The following is a 15,026-nucleotide window of genomic DNA, read 5'->3' on the forward strand; positions in this document are numbered from 1 at the left end:
AAAACAGCTTGCAGTGGCGCGACGCTCCGGCGGTTTGGTTTGCGGATGGAAAACGTCGAGCTGCAGAGCCTCGAGTTTGTTTGTCTTGGCAACCGGTTGCGATGCGGACACGGTTCGTGGCGCTGATGGATTCTGACAAAACTGAGGTTTGTATGGACAGCAGTAGTGGTCGGAGACTGTGGTCTTTCTGCACAGACAAAGCTTTAGAAAGAGGTCAACCCCTCACCCTCCACCTTGGTTTAATAACTTAATTTTGCACCATTTCTTGATGCCTATAGGAGCATTATTATATCCTTCATTGTATTCACACTAAGGGAAAATGGGAATAAGAGTAAAATCCCCGCAAACTACTGTCTCTCTAATCAAATCACACAAAAAATTCTTTGTGATCCGCGTTTGATCATGTTGTAACTAACGTAATATTTTCCCCCACTTCCATTCAATGAGCCTCACCTGAAGCTGTTCCCAGCCCCCATGGGGAGGCCCTCCTCCAGAGTTCAACGCCTCTGTTCAAAACCCCCTATGAAGTAAAAGAATGAAATAATTTACAACACACGCGAACGCTTGGATGAAATCGCAACAGGCTGCGTCACAACCGTTTCAAACCTTTTTCGTGTGAAATTCAAACGATCCTAGATCAAGAGCTACATTTAATATTTCATGCATCAAAAAAAAAAAAAAAAAAACTGACTATATTGGGCCTTAGTACCTGGGAAAGGCTTCTATCTGCATGAGTGAACTTCTGTTTCTCCAAAGTTTTTCAGATCTAACGTGAAACGACAGAAGAAAAATGGCGACACGAGCTCTATATGCTTTTTCCCGATGATATTGGTGTTTCTGGGGGGGGGGCAGTACCACGGGCTCGGTTTTAATCTCACCTACTGGAGGGATGGATTCTCCATCAAACACTGCAAATCACACCGAGGGCACAGCGGCAGCCCCGAAACTCCCAGACTTGAACAGCCCCGAGATTGAAGCGAAACACACCGATTCACATGAGATAAATCTGATGGCTGCGAGTGCGTGAGGAGAATTTTTTTTGGGGGGGGGGGGGGGGGGGGGGGCACTGCTGTGAAAACTCAATAAGTCACTGCTCAACTGAACTCTGCCATCTTTAACCATAATTTGCATCTTGGCCGCCTCAGTTGTTGGAAAAGTGTCTTAAAGGGGGAGATTCAGACAACGAGGAAAAGGGAAAACAGTTTTTTGGGGGGTTTTTTTCACTGAGGTCAACAATGTTATGAGTAAATCTACGGATTTTAGCTCATGCTGCAGATGGATACATTAGAGTTGTTAAACTGCCCTATCGGGATACTATTTGACTAATCATGATTAGTCATTTCATTTGAGTGGATCTGACCTTTTACGAAGACTATTAGGGCTCCTCTTTTATATTCACGTAGCTTCCTTCAGAGTCAAGGGGCGCTTCGCTCGCCGTGGTCTCTGAGCAGGAATCGGAGAAGTTTGAGAGCAGAGTCCAACAGACGACTGCTGCGACTGCAAAAAGAAAAAACGGCTGTGAAAAGCAAATCTGCAGGACGACACACACACACACACATTTGTTGCAGGTGTTCCTCTCCTTGCACAGGCACAGTGATTTCTTATTTCTGTCACAGGAACAAGTGCAGGTGCTGTAACCTTTTGCTGCCAGTCCTGTCAGAGAGAGAGAAAAGAACCCCCCAGCTGTGCGGCAGCGATGACATACTGCAAATAGGCCTTCGGCTTCTTATTGGCATGCAGCGAGGCCAACGCTCCTCTTTCTTTCTCTGTGTCCTCAACGCACACACATATCCCCTTCCCCCAGTTTGTCACCATGCATACTGATAAGCCCATCCAGAGCACCATCTTGTGGACATTTTCTGACTCCGGTGTTTGTCTCCAATGTCCCATTTGGTCACATTCAATTAAGCGACTGGCTAACAAGCGTCAGTCATAAGAGGCTGGGAGGTTTTTTCTTCTTTTTCTCTTGAAGACAATGAATTTAACTCGCGAACATCCATTATCTTCCTCACTTTTGATTGTCTGCCTCCAGTTCCCCTTGGAAGTTGTCTTCTGTGAGCCAGAGCTCTTACATAATTGATAGTTTTTAAGTTTGACGTCGGAGCAGAGGGAATTTGCATTTTTAAGAGCAACAAGCGCACAAACTCGCCCTTCGCCAGCTCCCGTGGAACACATTCAGAATTCAACGTGCGCGTTTGGCTGCCATACCCACCTCCCCAGGGTGTGCGGTGGCGTGTCACCACCCCCACTGTCTGTGCTGCGATGCCGTCATCTGGATCTTGGCAGGGAGCACCTGCTCAAAGGCTGACACCTTAACACGGCATCTGCTGTCCGCGCCCCGCCTGTCGTTTCCAGTCGGAAAGCCATTTCCTCTGTGTCAGAAATAAATGTTTTCTGCAACAAAGGGCATCAGTCGAAATGGATTTCAGGGCAAATGCTTTAAATGTGTTGTCAGCTTTTTCTGGGGTGCTGAAAAGTGGTCTGCTGCAACATCCTGCCTCATAAAGATGCACAACTACGAAATAATTATGTTCTGTTACATAGTTGTGTTAGGAAATAACATCTTCCTGTGTGCGCCTTTCCGAATGTCATTGTAGGATTCGTGTCTCTTGTTTCTGGTTCTTTCTCTATTTCAAATGTGTCACTTACAACCGACTTCAAGTTCATGAAAGGATTCAACAAATTCAAGGGGAATCTTGGAGGTATTGAAGTCACATTTTCTTCTCAGAGTGTTAGACGTAAGGCCAAAAAGTCAAAAATATCATTTGGATGAGCTGATTAAAAACAGCCCGTTCCCCAATGGTAACTATTCTAGAAAAAAGAAGTTTTGTCCACTTTTCCTGGATGTGCTAATAGGGAACTGTTCTGGAACAGGTTTTTCATATCAACTTAAACAGAGATAATAACATGTCAGTGTTGTTTTAATTTGTTTCCACTGCGGCCAGAAATCTATTTATTGCAGACTTCTCTCCAAACTATCTGCAGTCGAGTGGATCAGAACCATCACGCAGTGCGAAACTTTTCTTTACCGCCGCGATAGTCATCTTCACCTTGAAACTGTCATTCTTACCGTATTAAATGTCCACACGGGGCTTGTTTACCAGCCGCACTCGCGCTTTCGCCGCGAGGCAGATTTATTGAGCCACTAACTCAGTCAGAGGTCGCCACGGAGACACGCAATTAGCCGGTGCACCCGTGACCTCTGATGTCAAGTCACTACAGTGGCGTGCGGCAGCAGCAGCATACTGATGTCGGCGCCAAAGACAATCTTTACTTCAGGTCGCACTTCGGAAAAGAGATGAAGGAATTGAAACAGAGCTTTTGCATGATTTTTTTAGAAATTACTTTCTACATGCTTTTTAAACGATATTTTGAAATAACACATCACAAAAAAATAGTTTGTGCAGAATAACATGTTTAATAAGAACACTTCCTTGTGCTACATGTGAATTTCCCATGCACACTGTTTAGTGAGGACTGGCTATACAAGAATTTTTAAATGATTTCCAAGAGAACTGGTAAGAAATTCTTCGACTGTTTGATCGACGAACAAAATCTGATACACTAAAGCATGAAAAAATATGGTGTAGAAACCTTGAACCCACAAAAATCCAAAGACGGTAAAGTGCATATGGTTATATAATTATTTTTATAAATGTTACTGGGTTAAAATAACCTCTACACATTTATTTTAATTAAGTTTGACAGAGATAAAACAGTCACTTATCATAATATTCAGCGGCAGATTAATCGTTATAGCCGCATTTTAAGCAAAAGATTCACAGGTTTTATCTGCTCAAATGTGAGGTTTTGCTGCCTTTTCTGTGTTTGTTACATTTGACAGTGAATGGAATATTTTTTTGGTTTTGGGCAGTTGACTGGGAAAAAAAGAGTTGTTTGAAGATAATACGTTTGGGTTCTGGGAATTTTTTTCAATATGTTCTGATCGTTTATAAGCAAGAAGTCATAAATTAGTCTAGTGAAGTCAACAATCATAGGTTGCAGCCCTACCAAAGCAAACACTTACAGTTACACAAAATGTAACTCAACGAAAATAAAAAATATCCCATCTCGCTGAAACAGGATACTTAAATTATACACAAGTTTTTATCATCATGCCATAACTGCAAACTCTTCTCCTTTAAGACTGACTGCAGTTTGTATCTTAGCATGAAATGAACTGGAAGTAAACCAGCAGCTCCTCCGAGACTGAAGATGAGCAAAGAGAAGTGGTTCACTCCGTCTTTCGTCAACATAATTTATCTGAGTCCTTCTTTTCTTTTGTCCATTATAGCTGAGAGAACAGCTGAGCAGCATTGTCAACATTTACAGATTCCTTTGGTGGCTCCCTCACAACCTGAACACAACAACAACAAAAAAAATATTAGTTATTTAAATATTGCATGATAAGAAAGAGAGAAAAAAACTTTAAGAATTTCTACAATTTCCCTCCTCGTACCTTTGTCTGCTTCTTTGGTTCGGGAGCCACAGACTTTGAAACGCTCTTCATGTCGCGCTGGACTTCTGTGAAGATTTGATTGAGGTTCTCCACCTTCTCGTTTTTCACGGCATTGATCTGTAAAGACGCAAATGATGCTGGAGCAGGTGCAACAAACACTACAAGGAAAGGGAAGTAGGCAGTTAAAAAGAAGAAGAAAAAAAAAAGAGCAGGAGGAGGATCTTACGTGTTTGAGTGTCGTTGTGACGGGTTTCGTTTTGTTCTTGTGCCTCTGGTGCTTGTTCGCCACTTGAAAGACGTTCCTCTGCTTTTTCCCTTTTTGTTTATTCTTCCCCATGTTCCCTGGAGAGAAGAACAAAAGTCAATATGGATGTGTTATGATATTTGCTGTTCTGCTGAAAACTGACAATGTAGAATGATGATGCTTTTGGGTTTTTTCAACAACAGTCAAGTTTTTACTATTTTGGAGCAATGTATAGGCAAAATGATTAGTAACAAATATAATAATCGGTGATACATATTAATCACTGGTTGTAGTAGCACATGGGGAGTATCAGTGCTGTGATATTAATTTGTTTGGCCCACCTCACACAGCCTTGACATGTCTTACAGGGAAAACTGGACTCCTACTTATGATTAAACGTACAAAACTAGAAGATCCATAAATAACACTTTACATAACATCATCCATATTCCCATGGGTAAAGATGAATACAACTAGAAACACTCAAAAGCGACGCGGTGTTATTGTCAGACAGCTGTAACTTGTAGCTGGATGCTAACTGGCTAGCTGCCTGCTAACTGTACACACGTGTATGAATCTCTACGTGCACGTTTGAATTCTCTTCCCTTATTTCTCTTGACATTAGTTTGACACGGTGAATCCAAGTCGGTGTGTACAACACGTGGAGTGTCTGTGGTCAAAGAAACGCGAGGACAAACCTCCTTCGTTGAATGAACAGTTGCGATGTTGTTGATATCCTCATGTGCGACAAACGTGCCCTGGCTGCCGCTGCTACTGCTGCTACGTCACTTTCACGCGACAGTCGACGTGAGTTGGTTGCGTAACATTTCTCCCTCTCTTCCTTTCGTCTGCTTCTCCTACTTAATATTATGATTATGCTAATATATGTGTATGTGTGTATGAGTTATCCATGGTGTCCCTCAATGCGTTTAAACAAGTGGGATTCAGCACGAAATCAATTGGTTGATGGAAACATTAGCTTACAATTCTGGAGTAGCTTATATTCTGGTTGTGACAAAACACTATCGCACAGTATCGGAGTGATAAACTCAGCGAAAATAATCGATATACTTGTATTGTCATGAAGGTTGAAGTGTTTCTGTGTAATTTGTTTAAATCAAATTGTTTCTCCTCCAGTCTATAGTTAATCAACATAACAGCCATTATTTTGAAAGACAAAATCTAGCGGAAGTTGAATAAAAACGGACTATAATTTTAAAAAGTGGTGTCATAATTACTTTGTTTGAATCGTTTTATCATCTATTCTACACTGTTCAATATAAAGCTCTAAAACCAAAATATAACCAGATTGTTTAAATTTTTAGTGCGAGAAACGAAATCAATACTTCCGGTTTGGATTGTCTAACCCTTCAAAATACAGGCACGAAAGTTTACATCCTTTTAATGGCTTACTTTAGTTATTTCTTTTTAACAGACCTAATATTGGAGCATAATCCTGCACATCGGTTGACATCTCGGGAAACTCCTATCCATGATATGCAGTGTCACTTAATTTGGATTAAGATGTGATAAATTAATTATGTTTGATTTAGTTGTGTTTGATTCCCCATCAACACCAAAATAAAAATGAACCAAAAAAAGACTAATCTCTGCAAAAATCACTGGTGGTATAAATTATTGTCTTTGACCACAAGCCTTTTAGGCTCATCGACCACCAGCAGGTGGCGCCGTAGTGCCACAACAGCTGTGGAGCTGTTTCTGAAACAATGAGCAAAAAACTCAATTATGGCATTGTTGTCTGAGCTGGACCTGCCACTGAGATGAAATCAAACTGCTCAGGAGGAGAAGTGAGGTCTAGACTCATCCCTCGACAAGATCATCAGGTGTTTGTGTCTGAAATGAATTTGTCTCTCTGAGCTTTAGGGGAGCAGGTGCAGTTTCCTTAAACCAGGTCTTTGTCTGTTTACATCTCCTTTTTTAAAATACCTTAAAAACAATGCAACTGCAACAATTAATACTACTTATTATTGAAGCTGTGTGCTCAAGGAGTTTTTCCTCACCTCTGTCAAGGTGGTAATTGTTGAGTGTCTTTAAATAATACTGTCAAGCGTATTCTTTACAATATCAGGTAACTTCTGTTATGCTTTGGCCTCATCTCTTGTCTCAATTCTTTTTAAATCGTGCAATAACAAGATATCTGTTCTGTCATTTTAAGTGTTCAGAAATACCTACTTCATTGATCCACTATAGGGAAATGAGGTCATCAAGGACCAAACATGGATTTTAACCTCTGTTGTTGTTACACGTGGACGCTCTGGCAAATATTTAACTTTTAAGCATCGCGGTGATTGCACAGTAAACACTTTCATTTCCATTGCGGTTTCACATGGGTCTGTAACCAAACAGGGAATAATATCCAATATGCACGCGGTGATATCAACATTTTGTTCCTTTCAATAGCTGTAGTAGCCTAGATGAGTGTGACACTATATCGGCTGCATGCTGTTGCGTAACTCCGTTATTCCCTGACATCACGGGCGAGTTAAACCCGTTATGGGAAGCGCAGGTGCGCGCGGCATGATGGACGAAGGAATACGCAGCTCGTCGGCTTGTCAATGAAGACTTCACCACCGCAGCTGAGGAGGGAGACAAAGAGGGAGGGAGGGAGGGAGAGAGAGAAGGGGGGAGAGACTCATTGATCCGCTGCATGCGCATCGAAACTCCTCCCGGTGGTTGCGCGGACGCATCATGTGGCCAACACCAGCCTGACGGACGTCGCCGCGCACAGGGGACAGACAGCCTGTGTATAAAAAGCGGTGCAGCTGTCAGGTGGAGGACACTGAGGGGACACTCATCGCTCCACAAGAGGATCGACGCGCCGGCTCCGCATTCTCACACACGTCCAAACTCCCACAATGTCTCACGCTTGGGGATACGCAGCGAGCAACGGTGAGGCGACGCGTTCCACACTTCATGGCTTAATGGCATTACACGGAGGGGACTGTTACAGTCACACCAGCAGTGCGGGGAATGAATGGAAGGAGGGTGCATTCACGGGTCACTGCAGAGATTTCTAATTCAGGGTGTTTTGATTTTTTTTATTTTTACGCGCGTCACCATCCTCAGATGCGCAATTTATCCAATGAATGAAAAAGGAAAAACAAAAAAAAGCCCACACATTTTAAGACATTTCAATACTCTAACCACAATGAATATTCCTCCCTGTGTGTCATTTTTTTTTTTTTTTTTTATAGGACCCGACAAATGGGCCGATAACTTCCCCATCGCCAACGGGCCCCGCCAGTCGCCCATCGACATCGTGCCCGGCGACGCGTCGTACGACTCGGGGCTGAAGCCGCTCAACCTGAAGTACGACCCGTCCACCTGCCTCGACATCCTCAACAACGGACACTCCTTCCAGGTGACCTTCGCGGACGACGCCAACAGCTCAAGTAAGTGCCACGTTAATATTGTATGAATCCGTGGACATCACCCCTCTCCAGTCTCTGATCGGGGAATCCGATATTTCAATATTTCGTTGTGTTGCTGTACACGTGTCCACTTATTATTTTTGAATGTTTGTTGATGTAAGCAGATGAGCTATATGTGAGAGTATTGCACTCAGGTCTGAGAACAAAGGCAGCCAGGTTCTGATGATGAACTACTAGATGCGCCAGTGAATGCGTCAGTCGACGCCTGCAGGTCGTTTTTCATTTCATTTTAATGAAATGGTTTGCGCCTTTTTATACATATATGTTTTTTGGTTGTTTTTTTTAAGTAAAAGACATGAATAAGGCTGCAGCAAGAGCTGCATGCAAATTCAAATAGCCAGCCGATCCTAATTGAATTGGTAATGTAACCCCTGGCGAACCTTTCCCACGCCGGCTCCTTTCTGCTGGCACCGAGGTCAAACGCGAGGGAAATACGAAGGTTGCTCCCTGCGAATGAACCCGCACCCAGTTAACTATGAATGTGCCAAGCGTGCGTGGGAATGTGTTGGAAGAGACCCAATTCAAAGACGTTTCACCCCCCCCCCCCGAACACACACACACACACACACACACACACACACACACACACCATCCTAACAAAAGCAACGATATGCAGATTGCATAGATTTTCTTCCCTCCCTTTGTTTTCCATTTAATTCCAAAAGAGACAAATAACAATTGCTGGAGATTATTATTTTTTTTGTGTGTTCAGGGTTTTGTATTATTTGTCCTAAGCTGCTGATGTGATGTAGGACAAAGAAGAACAAGGTTACATAAAAAATAAAAAAAAACAATCCCATGGATTATTTCTAATAATAACACAGCAAGATGAAGAAAAAAAAACACTGAACTAGATAAATGATGGCTTCCCTAGTATTTTACTGCACTTATTCTTCCACCCATGCCTTTCTAAATAAAGACCGAGCGAAGTGTGTGTGTGTGTGTGTGTGTGTGCGTGCGTGTGTGTGTGTGCGCGCGCGTGCGTGCGCGTGTGTGTGTGTGTGTCATCCTCACACATCGGGTCATGCGTCACGTGTGCACCGCGGAAAATATTGTTTATATTTATTGTCTGGTAATAGCAAAGAATTCCCAGACACCCACTTGTTCTGCACCTCCTCATCGTTTGAGGCTGACGGCTGTGGAACACATATCCTGTGTGCGCGTGTGCGTGTGCATGTGCCATAAATAGAATAACACACAGGATTATCTGCTGCTGTTTTCAACCACCTGGTAATCTGTGAATAGAGATATTGTGTAAGAATACCTGGACATTGTGTCGGACTGTGACCCCCCCTCAGTTTGACCGGGCGCTTACACAACAGGAACTGAGTCTGCCTCCGTGGAATAGGAAGTCTGCTTGGTGGTGACACAAGTTGTGTACATGGTGTGTTTGTGCACCCGTGTGTGTATCCTCTCATATCTTCCCTTTATTCTCATATTTGCTGCTCAGGAAGATTTTTTTCTTCCTTTCAAGCAGGATGCGGATGACAGTGATGCACAGTCAAGGCCTCACTGGCTGACTGCAGCACTACCTACCCCCACTCTCAGCTGACGTCTGGGTTTGTTTTTTCTCCCCGCAGCTCTGACAGACGGACCCATCTCAGGGATCTACAGGCTCAAGCAGTTTCATTTCCACTGGGGGGCGTGCGACGGGAAGGGCTCCGAGCACACGGTGGCCGGGACCAAGTATCCTGCTGAGGTTAGGATGCTCTGAGCCTCCGTGGCGATCACATGCAGCGCTGACAAAGCTGCATGCAGCCCGGGGTTCATGTGTCAAGGGACGAGGGGACAGATTGGAGATTACGTTTTAAGTTTAGGAGCAAAGCTGCTCTGGAAAAGAAGAGATCCCATTGGTTGGGTTGATACGAGGCCTTGGATTCAACATTCAAAGTTGTAGGCCCAAGTAGAGAACAACATTTATTTTACTTGTGTGTATAAACATAAGGAAATTCAGCATTTTTTTTGCTTCAGAGATGGTTTATAGAACTATAACTGTAGTCTGGGAGCAAATATGTGGTTATTCTCCTTTTAAGACACTTTTTTAATGTAAAAAATATTTAGTCAAGTACGGCTCTACATTTTGCCCCCCAAAGGATTTTTAAAGATAAATATGTCAAATGTGACTATTTCATTTGCTTTTCAGCTCAATGTTTCTCTACCATATTTGCATTTTTTTTTGATTATTTATTGGTTGTTTGTTTATTCATCCATTTTGTTTTTTTTTATCACCAGCTGCATCTGGTGCACTGGAACACCAAGTACGCGAGCTTTGGAGAAGCAGCCAGCAAGTCCGACGGACTGGCTGTTGTCGGAGTTTTCCTGAAGGTCTGTCGGATCGATTCACACATATTCATCCTTTCATTTCCCGTCATGTACATGGCTTCATTACCATATTACACAACACTGCTGCAGATGATGATTATAACTGTTATAACTCTTTATTTTTCTTCAGATCGGTGATAAAAATGCTAATCTCCAGAAGCTTCTCGACGCCTTCGATGCCATCAAGGCCAAAGTACGTTTCTGTAAAAAAAAAATTAAAAAAACATACATATTTGAATTCATTTGATTTATGATAAGGATATGTTTACAGACCTGTCGCTCACATTCTCGTATCATCCTAAAGGGCAAGCAGACCACCTTCGACAACTTCGACCCCGCCACCCTGCTCCCTGGTTGCCTGGACTACTGGACGTACGACGGCTCCCTGACCACGCCCCCTCTGCTGGAGAGCGTCACCTGGATTGTCTGCAAAGAGCCAATCAGCGTCAGCCCAGAGCAGGTACACGCCCATTTTGGCAGCAGCGAAAAGGAGTTGGCTGCGCGCGTCCCCCCCCCTCGGCGGTCTAGAATATCGCCGTCTGCGAATCCTCTCTTTCACTGCGACGTCCACATCAAGGCCCTGATTGTTCAGATCGGCTGAAAGGTCAAGAAGAAACGTAACTCTGTAGTGAGGAGGAAAGAATATACAGCAGGGTGGCGGTCCCCCCCCCCACCTTTCACAATACACACTGAGACCACCATGAGAACAAGAGCAGAGGGAAGTCGGCACAGAGTTTCTGAGTCATTTCGTGGGGGGTCATCGGGAAATGTTCGCAGCGCACGGCGCGTCACATTCTGTGGGTGAAGAATCTGCAGCTCCAGTGAGCTGAGCAAAGCACGGTACACTGGTACGTTATACCTGAAGTATTTACTTCTAAATGTACCCCCTAATCCCACGTATTTGACCTCTAACCAACAGCCAACAGCCTCTCTAGTCAGGTCTGTCCCAGTGGTCGGAGCCATTTAGCCCGCTCGGATGTTTTATTCCGCGGCAGCGAGTGGGCGTCTCGAAGGGTTAAACGCGAGCGACGAGTGCACCGCGCACCGCTTTCAGCCTCGGAGGCACGCGAGGCCCGGTCGAGCAGATAGCGTCGTTAGTCAGCCGTTTTGTTATCAGCTGATTGCGGCGAGGAGACGCCCACCGTCGCCTGACTTCATTTCGTCCCAGCAGAGAGTAGATCGTGTCCAAGTGGCTGCTGCAGTTTAATTAGCGCGGGCTAATTCGTCAGCGGCAGACGGGGTTAAGATAGGTCACTCAGAGTCACTTGAGACATGCTTAATCATCACGTTCTCGTCGCAGGTTCGATGAGGAGACTCGCATTGGGGTTTTTCATCTTTAGTTTGTTTCAGAAAGCAAAGTTTAACTTTGCCAGACGTAAGCCACCAAACACCAGGCGTCGTCGGGACGTTGGTTCTTTGGGCTGACCTGGTCGGTCCGCCTCCATTTGGCCCAAAAGTAGTCGTCGAGAACTGGGCTGTGTAGGGTTGAGGCTTTACAGAGACGTCTCTTCAACGACCACAAAATGACGGCTTTTTCGCATTTAACAATTATTTGCTTTGGTGGTAAAGGTTTTACCTCACAGTTTATGGCGCCCCGCCAAGAAATCGTCCGACGCGTAACGCCGCGTGGCTTCGCATAAAGTCCGCGGAAGCAGTGAATAAACGCAATTAGTTTTTTTCCCCGTTAAGTGTTTGCACAAATTGAAAAAAAAAAAAAAAATGCGTTTGTGTTTTTCTTCTTGTTTCCAGTTTTTACCCCAAAGAAATGCCACTTCATTTCTCCGAGTATCAATGATACAACCGCCGAGCGAAGGTTGATCGCTCGCGCGACTAGTGAAGTGCCGAGTGAGTGACAGTCACAGGAGGTCACCAGGAATAACTAACGCCACAACTGTCCTCAACTGTTCACAGATGGCCAAATTCCGCTGCCTGCTCTTCTCCGCCGAGGGCGAGGCCGAGTGCTGCATGGTGGACAACTACCGCCCCCCCCAGCCGCTCAAGGGTCGCCCTGTCCGCGCTTCCTTCAAGTAATGCCCCCTCCCCCCTCCTCTGTTTGCCCTTTCTTGCCCTCTCCCTACCCCCCCCTTCCCCTAACCTTTAGTCAGAGATATCTCTCAGTGCAGTGAGCCACGAAGTGCACACACACACACACACACACACACACACACACACACACACACACACACACACACACACACACACACACACACACACATATCTCTCTCCGTCCAATTTTTTAAAAAGAATAAATGAGCTTCCCCGTTTCCCCATCGCTTTTCGGTGCCGGGAGATCGAGCCCCTGCAGCATTCGCAAACGATACACCCTGACGTAAGACAAAACACATTCATGGTGGAGGCCACGCGTTTACCAAGATTTGGCATCTGTGTGCCAATGTTTTTAGAGACACCACACCAATGTGTGTAGATCTTCCTCTTTTCTTTTTTTTTCCCCACCGAAAACATGAAATATGAAGTCAAAACAAAATTGTGTTCTGGGCCCACTGCGAAGCAGGAAGCACTAGGTCGTTGCAGTAGTCAAGGAGGGAGGATATATCACCATCTGTGAGGAGGAGGAGGAGGAGGAGGAGGAGGTGTAGATGAAAACACACACACACACACACACACGCTGCCAGTCTGTCTGTAATCTCTGACTGACTGCCAGCGTCTGCACCACGACAGCTTAATGAAACGCTGCGGCCGCCTCCGTCGCCTGCCGGTTGACGCAGAAAATCCCCCGCCGGCTCGCTCCACATTGCACGCGCCGCCTCGTGCAGACGCGGTGCCTACAGGCACTGACCTGCTTATTGAGTCGAAAATCCAGCGGACAGCAGCGACAGAGGACACAAGGACAGACCGCGGCGAGTGCAAGCTACTGACACGTCCATGTGGACGCCGTGTGTTTCTCCGTGGCCACAGCCTCATCTCTAAACCTGCCACGTGCTTGTCATCCCATGTTGTGTTGTCGTTATTATTATTACAATGGATGTCGTTGTTTTTTAGCCTGACTGGTTATGCAAAAATAAGTCTTAAGTAATTCCTCAATTATGCTCTTTGCAATTTCCAATGCTCTGCTAATATAACAATAGGGAGGAGGGACCCTCCTTTTGGTATTGTGTTTTGGTTTCTTCTTTTTTTTTTTTCTTCGAAAAATGAAATGTAACGTGTGAAGAAAATCCCTTCACGTGTTGTTTTGAATTCTCAAATGTGTCGCGCGCTAATGCTCCAAACGCACACGGTCGCCCGCGAAAAAGGCGACGCCATAGTTACTAATGCACGAAGCCAAGGAAGAAGAGAACCTGCCAACAGACACGACTGATGGTGTCAGCCTGGTGTCAGGCCCTGCACAGGGGAATAATTCATGATACGCTCTACATGAGCTTCCCTCTCCGCTCATAGGGACCTCCAGGTTTGGCCCTGAGAGCAGAATCTGAAACATTAGGGACAAAGATGATGTATTTCCTAAAAAAGATTGTAATTAGTGTTTTTTTTTAAAAACAAACAACAAAAAAAAAAGCCTCATGCCAACTACTGTTAGGGCCGTCCCTCGAGTATGTGTCGTTGTCTCTTTTGGAAGTGGACGTTTGACTAGTTAAATAAATATATTTTATGACTAACTTGTGTTTCCTGTGTTTACTCTTGCTCTCGCTTTCCTTATCTTACATTTCAGAGAATCCTCGTGATGACTGAGGGGTGTTGTGATTCATCATTACCATTCTGAGTGTTACGCGTTATGTGGTCGGGGCCGTCGCTCCAGTTGCTGGGATTTTGCAAGAACGTGGAAATATTTGCCGCGAAAAAGATTCAAAAGTGCAAAAGTAGCGAAAAGTTCCGCACTGGTGAAGGTCCCGACCTGGTCATCGGGACCGATCAGATGGTAGGCGACGGGCGATCATCTCCTTTCGTCATGTGAGGGCAAGAAAATCTCCTGCGAGCATCTAACACCAACGTGTACTGGCGCCTTTAATCAGCAGTGGCATTCGTGAAATGTGAGCAGCACGTGACTTCTCACCTCTCTTGGAAAACACCTCCACGGGAAGATGAGACAAACCTCCTCTGCTTGACACCGACTCGGCCACACACGGATCGGAACAGAGGTGGAAGCCAACGTACTCGGCCCCCGTTGTGTAGCCTCAGTCGCCCAAATGCAGCGCACGTCCGAGGAAATATCAATGAAATTAAAAAGCTTGGCTTATCGTCTGGCTCATCCGGTCTGAATCAATAACTAATTGCATAGCAAAAAAATCCAAAAAAACAATTCGTTGGGCTTGGAATGGAGAGGTCGGCTTCAGGGCATATCTGATAACTGGTATCTGCTCTGAGAAAACTTCATCAAAACTGGTGATGCCCCCGTTTACCCTTTGACCCGGTGGTCTAACCAGTTGCTCTGCCAGACTTCCGAAGTATAAAGAATTTGTGTTGTCAGATGTGCTGCGAGTCGTTTGAAAATGTCTCTGACCGCTTTAAGACGGCTTGGATCTCGTACAGTCAGAGTCGTAACAATGCGCTCGACGTCGAGGTACGAATTAGTGTGTTCGCGTCAACATCCTGA

General features: G+C 44.9%; 2 protein-coding genes across 2 annotated transcripts; one reads left to right on the forward strand and one right to left on the reverse strand.

Moving 5' to 3' along the window:
• Positions 1 to 3,395: 3,395 nt before the first annotated feature.
• rbis (ribosomal biogenesis factor) lies at positions 3,396 to 5,554 on the reverse strand. Its single transcript, XM_035619263.2, has 4 exons — positions 5,402 to 5,554; positions 4,686 to 4,801; positions 4,460 to 4,576; positions 3,396 to 4,357 (listed from the first exon to the last, which is right to left on the reverse strand). The coding sequence occupies exons 2-4, from the start codon at positions 4,794 to 4,796 to the stop codon at positions 4,289 to 4,291; spliced, it is 297 nt and encodes a 98-aa protein (XP_035475156.2). The 5' UTR covers positions 4,797 to 4,801; positions 5,402 to 5,554; the 3' UTR covers positions 3,396 to 4,288.
• A 1,810-nt stretch (positions 5,555 to 7,364) lies between these two features.
• Positions 7,365 to 14,091, forward strand: LOC118291210 (carbonic anhydrase 1). Its single transcript, XM_035619262.2, has 7 exons — positions 7,365 to 7,613; positions 7,919 to 8,116; positions 9,736 to 9,854; positions 10,388 to 10,480; positions 10,608 to 10,670; positions 10,782 to 10,937; positions 12,389 to 14,091. Exons 1-7 carry the CDS (start codon positions 7,580 to 7,582, stop codon positions 12,506 to 12,508), a joined length of 783 nt encoding a protein of 260 aa, XP_035475155.2. The 5' UTR covers positions 7,365 to 7,579; the 3' UTR covers positions 12,509 to 14,091.
• The last annotated feature ends 935 nt before the right edge of the window (positions 14,092 to 15,026 follow it).

Source organism: Scophthalmus maximus, chromosome 21 (assembly GCF_022379125.1).
Source record: "Scophthalmus maximus strain ysfricsl-2021 chromosome 21, ASM2237912v1, whole genome shotgun sequence".
NCBI lineage: Eukaryota > Metazoa > Chordata > Actinopteri > Pleuronectiformes > Scophthalmidae > Scophthalmus > Scophthalmus maximus.